Consider the following 12,265-nt stretch of genomic DNA (forward strand, 5'->3'; position numbering starts at 1 on the left):
AAATGTTGATAAGCAGCCATTGAAAGTAGAGTGATTGTACTGAAAGAATGTATTGTGATTATTAACTAAGATGCATTCGTTCTCATCATAAAGCAGCATGGTTACCTCAATTTTCTAAAAGAACAGCATGCTCCTTGCTTGGCCAAGCTGCTGCTTAGCGTTCTTGATACTTCCATTGCTTATGGACCACATTTTTGATTGAGGATTTCCAGGTATACCTGGGAATCATCTGCTGCATAAAATAGTCCAGGTCTGGATTCAGAGGCACACACCATCTTGGTCCCAGACCGCAGTGAATTAAATCATAAACTCCTGGCAGATCTGCCCTTTGGAGATGAAGAGAACCTCACATGATCCATGGATTGATATAAAAAGACACCAAACCACATGATGCAGAAAATACTTGAGGAGAAATTCCAGCTGTGAATGCCCACTCTAAATCCCCACTAAGCCAATTAGTGGTCAGGGTGGCCGAGTAAGCACTGTTCAGCATACCATCAGTGGTAAAGAGGCATGAAGTTAAGTTCTGCCAAGAAAGTAACAGAGGAATGCCTACCTGGGAATACCGCTGACAAAATGTAAAATAACCAAGCAGTGGGGTAGGGGTGGGGGATAAAATGCCAGAAGTATTTAAATTGTCATTTTTATGTATTTCACATACCAAAGCTAGATGAGTTCCTTATTTAAGTTTTTGTTTTGTTTTGTTTTTGAGACAGGGTCTCGCTCTGTCGCCCAGGCTGGAGTGCAGTGGTGCGATCTTGGCTCACTGCAACCTGTGCCTCCTGGGTTCTAGTGATTCTCCTGCCTCAGCCTCCTGTGTAGCTGGGATTACAGGTGCCCACCACCACATCCAGCTAATTTTTGTGTTTTCAGTAGAGACAGGGTTTTACCATGTTGACCAGGCTAGTCTCGAACTCCTGACTTCAACTGATTCACCTGCCTCAGCTTCCCAAAGTGCTGGGATTGCACGCATGAGCCACCATGTCTGGCCTTAAAATCGTTATCAGTTGGGTTAAGACAGGGTTTCTCAACTTTGGTACTATGGACATTTTGGACCACATTTTTTGTTGGGAGCTGGGGTCCTGTGCATTGTAGGATGCTCCACAGTGCCCCTGGCCTCTGCCCACTGGATCCCAGTAGCACCCCTTCCCTGGTTCTAACAACCAAAAATGTCACAAAATTGTCCCCCGTTGAGAACTACTGGATTAAGAGATCATTATCCTGAAAAATTGCAGACTTGGGCCAAAAATCATGTCATGTGCCATTTTATTTTTAGGTCAGTGTGGGTGGAAGTAGTGCCAGCCATCTTCAAGCTGTTAGGCTAGACTGGAAGTTCAGTATAGACCTGCACTCTCTGACGCCATGCATTCTGTGCAAATTTACATCTGTGGGCAAATTGCACCAAATCTCAGTGGTAGCAGTGAATATCACTGCCTTGCCTTCTACATCCTGCCTCCTGTGACAGCAATGAAAGTGTCCTTTATGTTGTCGAATGCATTGATTTAAACAATCTCTAAATGTATTTTGAAAGCTATATGGAAGGTAAGTATTAAACCAAGCAAAACTGAGCCTCTGTCCTCAATGGGATCTTCTAAAAATGCTTTAGGAGATCTCAGGCTATGGCACTGCCCACACGCTAATATCTTCTACCCACCTAGCTCACTTTACAAGAGTCACCCTAAACAATTTCCACTCTTCTCTGTTCTAAGACTATTTTGACTTAACTTCCTTGCCCTCACTCCCACTTTGGTTGGTTTAGCTAACTTTATGACTTACTCATCATAAAGTTAGATAAGTCTCTGCTTTTTTAAACCTCTTTGGTTACTGCTAAGCTACCATCTTTCCCTAAAGTCTCCCCATTGAAAGTTTGCCTTTAATAACGGAAGTTGCCAACGTCTTGACCTCTTTCAGATATGACAATGGATGATGTTCGAGAATACGAGAAAAACATGCATGAACAAACCAACATAAAAGTTTGCAATCAGCATTCCTCCCCTGTGGATGACATAGAGAGTCATACCCAAACAAGTGTACGTAGAATTTTTAAAACATGTTGCCCACCCTTTCACAAATGCACATGTAAACTGATCTTGGAAATACTGCAAATCCCCAGTTCCCAGCCTTCCACAGAAACATGTCATCACCCAGGGCCTGTTGCTGCCGAACCGGAGCTGGATCTAAATTGGGCAGCGTCACCTCTCTCTGCCAGACATTTCGATCCTTTAAAGTTGCTTGACGTGGAGGTTATTTCGGTCATAAGACCAAGAACATGGAGAGTGGAAACATTTTTGTGGGACGAGTAAAACGGCGTGCACCATAAAAGAGCAGAGGAGTGAGAATGGATGTCATATGTAAACTAGAATAACATGTCAGTAACTTTTAAAAACATAGCTAACACTCACTTATTCATTCAGGGGAGGGCTTCTGGCTCATCAGCTATTTTAGGTTTCTTTACATTTGCTTTGAAAAGCTTTCTGTGGCTCTTTATAGCTGTTTTACCCAATCAGTTCCTTTTTACTTAGGATAATCTCAAGATGGGCTGCAGTCTGTGCAGACACACAGGCTGAGCAGCGAAGGGGTGTGAGCTGGGGATGTGCTGAGCTGATCCCTGGGACTTAGGATAAGCCTCGGAGACCCTCAGTTATTTCACTGCACACTGGAAATTGAGAGCTGACTGTATCTTGTACGCCAGCATTTTAAGTATCGTAATCTCTCAATCATTCATGCTAACAAAGGGGAAATAGAGATAACAAAGAAAAGTGTAATCATCAAATCATTTATTGCATCAAATCATTTCTCTTCAGTGAGCTGTGATCTCTTTGGTTTCCACCTTGAGTCCTCATGTCCATTAGCCCAGTCTCCAGAATAATACATAGTAGGTATTTAAAAAAAAAAAAAAAATCAGTGCTGTAGTTCTAGGAAATTTAGACGTGGCTTTTGTCATAAATGGATCTTTAGAATTGTGGAGACCTTCTGATTGCATTTTGGAAATTTTTAGTGACATTATTAGAGCATGTCTTTGGAATGTGCCCTGCAAGGCTCATGCACTGCAGTTGGTTGCATGTGATTTGCCCTTGAGGTTTCGAGGGCCCCAACTCTCCTCCCGTTTTGCATGCGGTGATTGGATTTGCAGGGACCTGTTAGAACAAGAGGTGTTTCCTGTTTACGCACAGACCAATTCCAGTAACTTCCCCCTAGAAGTTTTCTTTAAGGAAACTCTCCTTGAATTTCGATCAATTTCAATTATCTTTTCTTTTAGAAATGTTGGACCCCTGTCCCCCTCAACCACTCTGAAAGTCATTCACTATAAATATGACCAGACAAAGGAAGCCACAGGAAAAGAGGGGACACCAGATGTCTCAAGCCTTATCTAAGTCCTGAAGGCTCACAGCTTAAGGCCCTTTGCTTGGCTTTCTTTCAGTTTGACTGTGATTATGACTTCGTAATTAAAGTCCACTTACTACGTGGACAATGATAACGCAGGATGGTTCTACCCCTGGGAAAGCCCATGTAATACCTGGCCACACCTCCTGCCTCCTGAGAAGTCACACAAAGTGGTTATTTTGAATGCTATGACATTTCCATTATCCTTTGGAATTCCATTAAATTGGAGCTCGTTTAGTTTGCCATAGTCTTTCTCCTGTATCATAATGAAAAACGGTGAAAATCAGGAGGCGGTTGTTTGTCACAAATAAAAACGGCATGGGTGCTAAATGGATTTTAGATCATCAACCCGTGCAGGGACAAATTAGATTGAAATTAGGCAAAATTAACATCCATGAACACAGCAGTAAGGAAATAAGTCTCCTTTTCAATTGAGCAGGTTCAAAGCCTTCAAGGAAGGGACCTTCTAAGAGCCTCTGGCAGTGGAAAATCAAAATTCTGTGCTTTAGATTATTTCTGCCCCCTGCTGGCTATGTGGAGTAGAGCAATGCATTCAGCCACTTGATTAAGAAAGTCTGCCTTTTCAAAGATAATATCCATTTATCATAGTAAAAACAGCATACTCTGATTCACTAAAATGTCTCTTAGTCTCAACTTTACTGTTAAATAAATGCCTCTTTTATATAATCTTAATGTCACATCTTAGCTCATTTAATAGTCTTCATGTTCTTAAAAATTGGTAAGTTTACAGGTGCAATTTTTCTTGATGTATTCTGAATTTTATATCCTATTCACACAGTTATAATGATTTATTTCCTTTGTAAAAACTTTCCCTTTCAAAAAAATTTAATAATTCTTCCCAGGAAATCCTCTTAAGGATTTCATTTTGTGAAAAGTACTCTGGTTTGCTCAGATGTTATAAGACCTAAGGATTAGGCCAGGCGCAGTAGCTCACGCCTGTAATCCCAGCACTCTGAGAGGCCGAGGCAGGCAGATCACCTGAGGTCAGGCGTTTGAGACCAGCCTGGCCAACATGGTGAAACCCCATCCCTACTAATAATACAAAAATTAGCCGGGCATGGTGGAAGACGCCTGTAATTCCAGCTACTCAGAAAGCTGAGGCAGGAGAATCACTTGAACCCGGGAGGCAGAGTTGCAGTGGGCTGAGATCATGCCATTGCACTCCAGCCTGAGCAAAAAGAGTGAAACTCTGTTTCCAAAAAAAAAAAAAAAAAAAAGATCTAAGGATTAACCTTTTATGTGTTATGACTATTCATTACATACTCAGTATTTCCAAAGTGGCTATATTGTTTCATGCTGGTTATTCATGCAGTATTATCATTATAATGAAGTTTCGACTGCTAAGTAAATGGCAGTGGGCAAGAAAGAATGAAAAATGGGTCTCTGGGAGGCCAAAATAGGCATAGAAAATCTACGGGCAGTAGATTTCACATTTTTCTCAAGGATAAGCCTTGAGCCTTGACTCAGTCTTTAATAAGCCCAGTAACCTGTTTTCCCTGTTCCCAGCAAATAAAACTGGCAAAGGATATCAGGGATAGCCAGAATAACAAAAATTAATTATAATAGTAATAATAGAGTTCCTGAGTGTGAGAGAAGAGCTATCAAGCCATAAAGAGCAAATACACCCCGAGAAAGAACTAAGGAACTGTATTTTTACACAGTGATATATTTTCAACATATTATATCTCAGATGTAAGTATATATAATACATTAAACACAGTAGGGAAAGATTTGCATTTTTTAAATACCGTTTTTACTTTCTCAATAAGAACATTTCAGGTATTGGGAAAACCTACATTATCCGACAATGATTATTAACAGTGGTCCTCACTATTAAACGATTCTCTCTTTTCATTCTCTATTCTTTTTACGTTCCTCAAGAAATGGTTTTATTTTCTCAGCTTTGGAATGATTAGCAGGGTGTGGTGATATTGTTGATTTATGTGTTTTTGAAGCTGAATTTATTAAAACACAACCTCTGAACCTTCTTAGGATCGATACACAGTCAGGAAAACAGAAACAATAGCATCTCTGTGGCCCCTCAGAATAAAAACATATATGTATTGATTAAGAAGATAGCGTGTTGGCCTGAATACAGTGGCTCACGCCTGTAATCCCAGCACTTTGGGAGGCCTAAGCAGGTGGATCACTTGAACTGAGGAGCTCGAGACCAGACTAGGCAACATAGAGAGACCCTGTCTCTACAGAAAACACAAAAAATTAAACCAGACATTGTGGCATACACCTGTGGTTTCAGCCTCATGGGGGCCTAAGGCAGGAGGATCGCTCAAGCCCAGGAGGTCGACACCGCAGTGAGTCATGATCGCACCACGGCACTCCAGCCTGGGTGATGCAATGAGATCCTGTCTCAGAAAAAAAAAAAAAAAAAGAAGACAATATATTGAAAAATCCTGATGATTTACCCGTTTACCCTATAAAGGTATGCTTATTCTTTTACGATCTAAAGTTGACAATAATGACAATAATATGTATTATTTCAGGGTCTTCAATTGTTTTAATTGCCTTCTCTTTATGGAAAAGATGACCAGTTAATTATAGCTCCAAATACCCCACACCGTACTCACAACAGCACAGATGCACATGTGTGTGTGCGCGCGCGCACACACACACACACACAGGCACACATTTTCCCCATCTAGTTCTGTACTCTACTGTTAAGTCCTTATTGAGAATACTTAAAATTCACTGAAGAGTACTTTGGAAAATCTCAAATGGATATTCATAAAGGAATATTGTTTTCAGGATGTAGCTTCTGATAAGAAAAAATTGGGGGTTCGGTCTTTCAGTGATAATTTGGGTGTATGATTGAGAGAGGCCCTTTTGTGATAGGGATCCCACAGCTCCTGTAAAAACAAGGGTAGTGATGGATCCATTTGCATCTGTTGTAAATAACTGCTGGTTGTTCTTTCTGTTTTTCTCCTTGAAGACATGACAATGGATGAAGTCCGAGAATTTGAACGAGCCACTCAGGAAGCCACCAACAAGAAAATTGGCATTTTCCCACCGGCAATTTCTATCTCCAGCATCCCCCTGCTGCCTTCCTCTGTCCGCAGTGCGCCTTCTAGTGCTCCATCCACCCCTCTCTCCACAGATGCACCCGAATTTCTGTCCGTTCCCAAAGATCGGCCCCGGAAAAAGTCTGCCCCAGAAACTCTCACGCTTCCAGACCTTGAGAAAAAAGCCACCTTGAATTTACCTGGCATGCACTCTTCAGATAAGCCATGTCGGCCCAAATCAGAGTAACTTTATAGAAATATCTCATGGGGTTTTATATTTTCGTTTTTTTTTTTTTTTTTAAGAATTTTCCGATAGAGAAAAAGACTGCTTTGTCACTCAAACATGTTCCTTCGACCGCTCAGTGTGCATGTGATTCAGTAACTTCACATAGAGTATGATTACCTAAGTATGCCACACAGCATCATATTAGATGTAAGATGTAAGACCTGCAAAGGACAGAAGGAATCTTCTGTAACCACAGCTGTAAGCCAGAGAGGAAGCCTTGTTATTGGCATTTGATGAGGTTGGCATGGACTTCAAGGATAAATGAATGAAAACTTTGCACCACTTTGTTACAAGGTATGGTAGGAAATAGTGAAGTCAGTTTCCTCTCATCAAATCTAAAATTCTCCAAAATACTCTCAGGCGTAACATGCTTAATTGCTAAATTTTGAACTGCTGATTACCAATACTTGAATACCAATAGTTACTGAGATTCCTATTTTGTTTTAGTCTGACTCAGGATTTGGGGCCTAATTAACTCTTTAAACTTTTGAAAATTTTAATCATCAAGCTATAGAGGCTCCAAGTGCAATTAATAATAACTCATTTATACCTTCCACGGAATTTAATAAAGATTCTACTTGTTTCCGTCTTTTAATAACTTTCCCCTTTGTGCCCTTGTGGCCTCAGAAATCCTTAAGAATTGCATGGATGAATGTGACCATAACTGATTTTGGAATGGTTCAGTTTAGGAACCAAGAGATCCAGGTGAGGCAACAGCTTTTTTCTCTACAGGTACCAATAAACCTTGACTTGTCAGCTTCCGTCATCCATTAAGATTCTCAGAATTTGCAATTAATTGAATAGAATTAATTTACTATCTGCCCACTCAAAGAAGTTCAAGGGCAGAGTAAGCTAACTGGGCTTTAACACTATCAGAATGTCTGGTGCATGAACCATTAAAAAGAGAACTGTCTCCCATCCCCTTCCTTGTTTTAGTAACATCCAGAATTCCCTGGAACAGATTGCCTACCCCTACCACCAGACCTTAGGAAAGACTGTCATTCTCTTACTCCTTGCTTGAAATACAAATATTGGGAAGTCACAGACATCAAGTAACTACTGTCAAGTAAGAGGAGAGAATGAGTGGAATTGCTGACTCCTATTTGTAGAGTAAAAAGAGGAGCTAAAATAAATTCCCTTCTGCCTAGCTTTCCTTTCTTCAACTAGTGGTAATGCAAGATTAGAATCCAGGTTGACAGGAGGCAAGATCACTCATCAAAGTGGCAGAAAGACAAATCTCGTTTGCTCTAAAGAGAGAAATCTGTCACCTTTGCACCTCACTGCCTTTAAACACAGACGGGAGGGCAGGCAGAATCTCAGCATTGACTTTTGTCCTCCGAGAGAGGAAAAGAAGAAGGTAATTGGACAACTCCAAGGCCCGTGCCCCAGCTAGCCTTCCTGACCGTAACCTCTAACCTCAGGAAAGGGACCTTCCCAAAACACAGATCCCAAAGGAAACAAAAGAGACCAAGGAGCATATTGTGCTTCTCTCACACAGCCTCTCTGCCAGTGGACCCTGCCTGCTTCCCTCTCAGTGCTCAGCACTGTGAGTTGTGTCTTTCAGGTCGATACACTCTCCCAAGGTGCAGGCGCTGGCCCCATGAGCCCAGCACCAAAGTTTTCTAAGTCATAGGTCAGACTATCAAGATCATTTCTTTATCTATAGGTTGATATTTAGCTTAAAAAAAACCTAGAACTCAAAGGAAACCCATTACAAATAGCTTAGCTCAACAGTGTATCTCTTCCCTAAGAATGATAGTATCTTAATAAGACACTTTCTATGCATGGTATGGAAGCATGATTTTTGCTTGTGGGAAAACTTAATCTTTTATCAAACCCCTTGGACTTCTCAATTCCTCCCTCCCCACAGTAGTACTTAATGAAAATGTTTTGCTTTAGAAAGCCAAATCCTACTTTCAGAAGACACTGAAATCATATATGTATTTGCTTACCATTTGCAAGCTGAAATCAAGGCAGGGTGGGGTCATTATTTTCACATAGAATGTATTTATTTTCTGCAGGTTGTTACCACATCTGGCACCTAGTTTTTCCATTAATATCATTGCTATTTTCCCTTTTTATAAAGTAGCTTCTGCTGTCAAGGTCAACAATTCTATACGCTTTAGGAAGCTAAGGTCTAATTTCCTTTTGTGAGTCTCATTTCTTTTATAACCAGTGTGATACCACAGACATCAGTTGCAAAGCTACCATGATAGTGTGATTCTTAGCCAAAAAAATGTGTGTGCTCTTAAAGTATGTTCAGTTTTTCTGTCTCCATGTGCTTTGTGTGCATTAAAAAGGGGCTGGGGGGTGCAGATATTCCTTTAGCTGCTTTGCATATTCAACCCAGTCATCAAAAGGCATAAATGACTTTCAATATTTGGTATATCTTGGTTTTCAAGTATCATTTCACTTCCTCTATACATGAATTTGTTATTGTGGAATACAAGCCTGCCATGGATGTATATATACAGAACATTAATAATTCTTATAAGGATGGAAGTCAAATGGCTGCATGATGGAAATTAGAAGAAAAAAAAGCAGAAACTTGAATTTGCTAAGCATGTTTGGGGGGAAATAGAATCCTTAACTCAGTGCCTCTGTCTGCGATGTGGAAACCTTCAACTTTCTTCACCAAAATTGTATTATACCTGTGTATATATATATATATAAATATATATATAGTAGAGTAAATCAGACACCATGGTTTTAAGTCTCTGGTAGCCGATTTTAAATAAATAATCCATAGATAATCACATGTTCACCATCTCCATCTCTGAAGTTAGTGGAGTTCATCAAAATGACTATAAATTTCATTACTCTGGGAGGATTTCAAATGTGAAATGCCCCTGTGCATTTTGTTGGCCCAAGCACACAGCATTCTTGCTTTAGCTGTGCTTTCCCGGGATGAGAAGATCTTGGTGTTTTTAACACATAAGCTTTGTTAGAAATCACCTCTGAAGATCATTTCATTTTCTCACTTTGGGATGTTGCAAGACAAAGCAAAGGAAAAGAATAACAACGAAGGAAGCCTGTGACATTTTAGTTACCACCGTTGTAACTCAGACAATATGGGTTTGTTGGTGAACCGATTTATCAAGCCTTCTGTTACAGTTTTGCATCTGTGTGTGGGGACAATGATTTTAATTTATTTGGAAGTATTTATTAGCCATGATGTTGGTCCTGAAAATAAATCTCTAAGTAGCACAGTTGTGGGTATATTATGCAGACACTTTACAGTACCTGCAAAAGTTACTGTGGTTTTCTTTCAAGACACTGATCAACAGTGAACTAAGAGAATAGATTCTGACACATCTCGATAAATCATTCTCTGCAAAAGTTTCAGGGCTAATGTATTTATGTGTATTTTTAAATTCTTTCTTTGGCATCTCTTCATGGCTCAGAGACAACAAGGTAATAAATAGGTCATTGGCTGGCTTAGGTCAACAGGAATTTTAAGAAGGGCCAGTGTATAACTGACTCTACATATAATGTGTAATCAGATAATCCAATAGAGAGGAATTGTCCAAATAGTTTTAGTACTTTCTGATCATCTGACTCAGTAGGCTAGGAGACAGTCTGTCATCTGAGCCATAGTACTTGAAATTTAAAAAAAAGTCTGTCCAGTGACTGCAATCTGATTATAAATAAACTATTTTAAACTATTCATCCTTGCTGAAACTGAAGTGTACACAATAGCACAGTGTTGGCATGCTGAGGCAAAACATTGGATTTTGTGTTCTACCTTCGAAACAATCCGTTTGCATTTGAAATATAAGTGTTTAAGCTTTTAGGCGTTAGTGTAATAAGGGAACATGAATATGTTGGGAAATTTTCAGATGCCATTAATAATTGTAATTTTGTTGTGAAATTAACAAGTCCTTTAGGATAAGCCTCTTGATGTTTTTGCTTTAAACTGAAAGCATGTCTGTTTTACTGCAAATGCCCCTTCAGTTTCTATGTATCACCCAGAAGAGGTTCTTTGAGTTGCTGTTGTACCTATACCCTTCACATGCAGCGTCAAGTGTCATTTTTAGTGTTTACACTCAAGCTGGGATCTTGACTGGTTAAATTAATCCACATACCACTGCCACTGCTGAAGGACCAGGTGTTGGCATACACAGCGTTACAAACTATAAGCAAAGCAAACAAAAGTTGATCCTCACATATGCCATCCTTCTGTGTCATTTTGTGGCTGTTCTGCGTTTTTCTCCCTAGTTATTTATTATTGTTAATAACTTACTTTTTCTTACATTCTGTTGTAAATAAAATACGAAGCAATCTTCTTTCTAAGTGTAGCTTCCTCTCTCTCTCTCTCTCTCTCTCTCTCTCTCTCTCTCTCCTTCAGCTGTTCTGGAGGGAATGTTAGCAATTGTTCACTTGGGTTGATGGGCTTGTTTCTTTTCCTCTGTGGATTTTTTCCCATCCACATACCACTGCCACTGCTAAAGGACAACATGTTGGGATACACAGCACTATAGACTATAAGCAAAGCAAACAAAAGTTGATCATTACAGATGATCTGTATAGGTATAGGTCATTTTGCGGCCTTGCCTGCTAGTAGGCATGTGGCACCTTCAGGACCCTTGGTTTAAAAAAAGCCTAAGTGTCTGCATTAATTATCCAGTCAAAAAGTGCACAAGGTGGCCAGCCAGGCCAACATGGCAAAACCCCATCTTTACTAAAATACAAAAATTAGCCAGGCATGGTGGCACGCATGAAAATCGCTTGAACCCCGGTGGTGGAGTTTGCAGTGAGCCCAGATCACACCAGTGCTGTCCAGCCTGGGTGTGACAGAGCAAGGTCCTGTCTCAAAAAAATAAAACCCCCAGCCAGACACGGTGGCTCACGCCTGTAATCCCAGCACTTTGGGAGGCTGAGTCAGGCAGATCACCTGAGGTCAGGAGTTCGAGACCAGCCTGACCAACATGGTGAAACCCATCTCTACTAAAAATACAAAAATTAGCCAGGTGTGGTAGTGCGTGCCTGTAATCCCAGCAACTTGGGAGGCTGAGGCAGGAGAATCGCTTGAACCTGGGAGGTGAAGGTTGCAGTGAGCCATCATGCCACTGCACTACAGCCTGGGCAACAAGAGTGAAACTCCGTCTTAAAAAACAAAACAAAACAAAAAATCCAAGGTAAATCGATAACCCAGTGGGATGCAAATATAGAATCATGCATGCATCCACCAGGGGTTTGGTTTCCCCTTCTCAAATGTGAAGATACCCACCCCAGGGGAATTGGTAGAACACCATCCCAGTGGGACACTAGTTGGGCCCATTTTTAAGGTGATCTGAAATCACTCTGATGTGGTTTCTACATCTCAAATAACTCCTGTGCACAAAAGAGTTCTCTGCAGATGAGTAGTCTGAGGACAGAAACTTTCTTTCCTTTTTTTTTTTTTGAGTCTTGCTCTGTTACCCAAGCAGGAGTGCAGCGGTGTGATGATCACGGCCCACTGAAGCCTTGACCTCCCAGACTCAAGCAATCCTCCTACCTCAGGCTCCAGATTAGCTGGGACTACAGGGGCACACCACCCCACCAAGCTAATTTTTTA

The 12,265-nt window shown here is 40.6% G+C and overlaps 1 protein-coding gene across 2 annotated transcripts in view; it reads left to right on the forward strand.

Annotated features, from left to right (window-relative positions):
- PITPNC1 (phosphatidylinositol transfer protein cytoplasmic 1) overlaps window positions 1-10,996 on the forward strand; it is a 324,051-nt gene extending 313,055 nt beyond the window's left edge. Inside the window, exons 9-10 of one of the 2 annotated variants that reach the window (XM_017542838.2) lie at window positions 1,912-2,030; window positions 6,353-10,996. In XM_017542838.2, coding sequence (XP_017398327.1) covers window positions 1,912-2,030; window positions 6,353-6,358 — 125 coding nt within the window. In that variant the 3' untranslated portion in view covers window positions 6,359-10,996. The remainder of the gene's footprint in view (window positions 1-1,911; window positions 2,031-6,352) is intronic. The other variant, XM_017542836.2, reaches the window with a different exon arrangement.
- Window positions 10,997-12,265: the final 1,269 nt, after the last annotated feature.

This window comes from Cebus imitator, unplaced genomic scaffold (genome assembly GCF_001604975.1).
Source record: "Cebus imitator isolate Cc_AM_T3 unplaced genomic scaffold, Cebus_imitator-1.0 Scaffold148, whole genome shotgun sequence".
NCBI lineage: Eukaryota > Metazoa > Chordata > Mammalia > Primates > Cebidae > Cebus > Cebus imitator.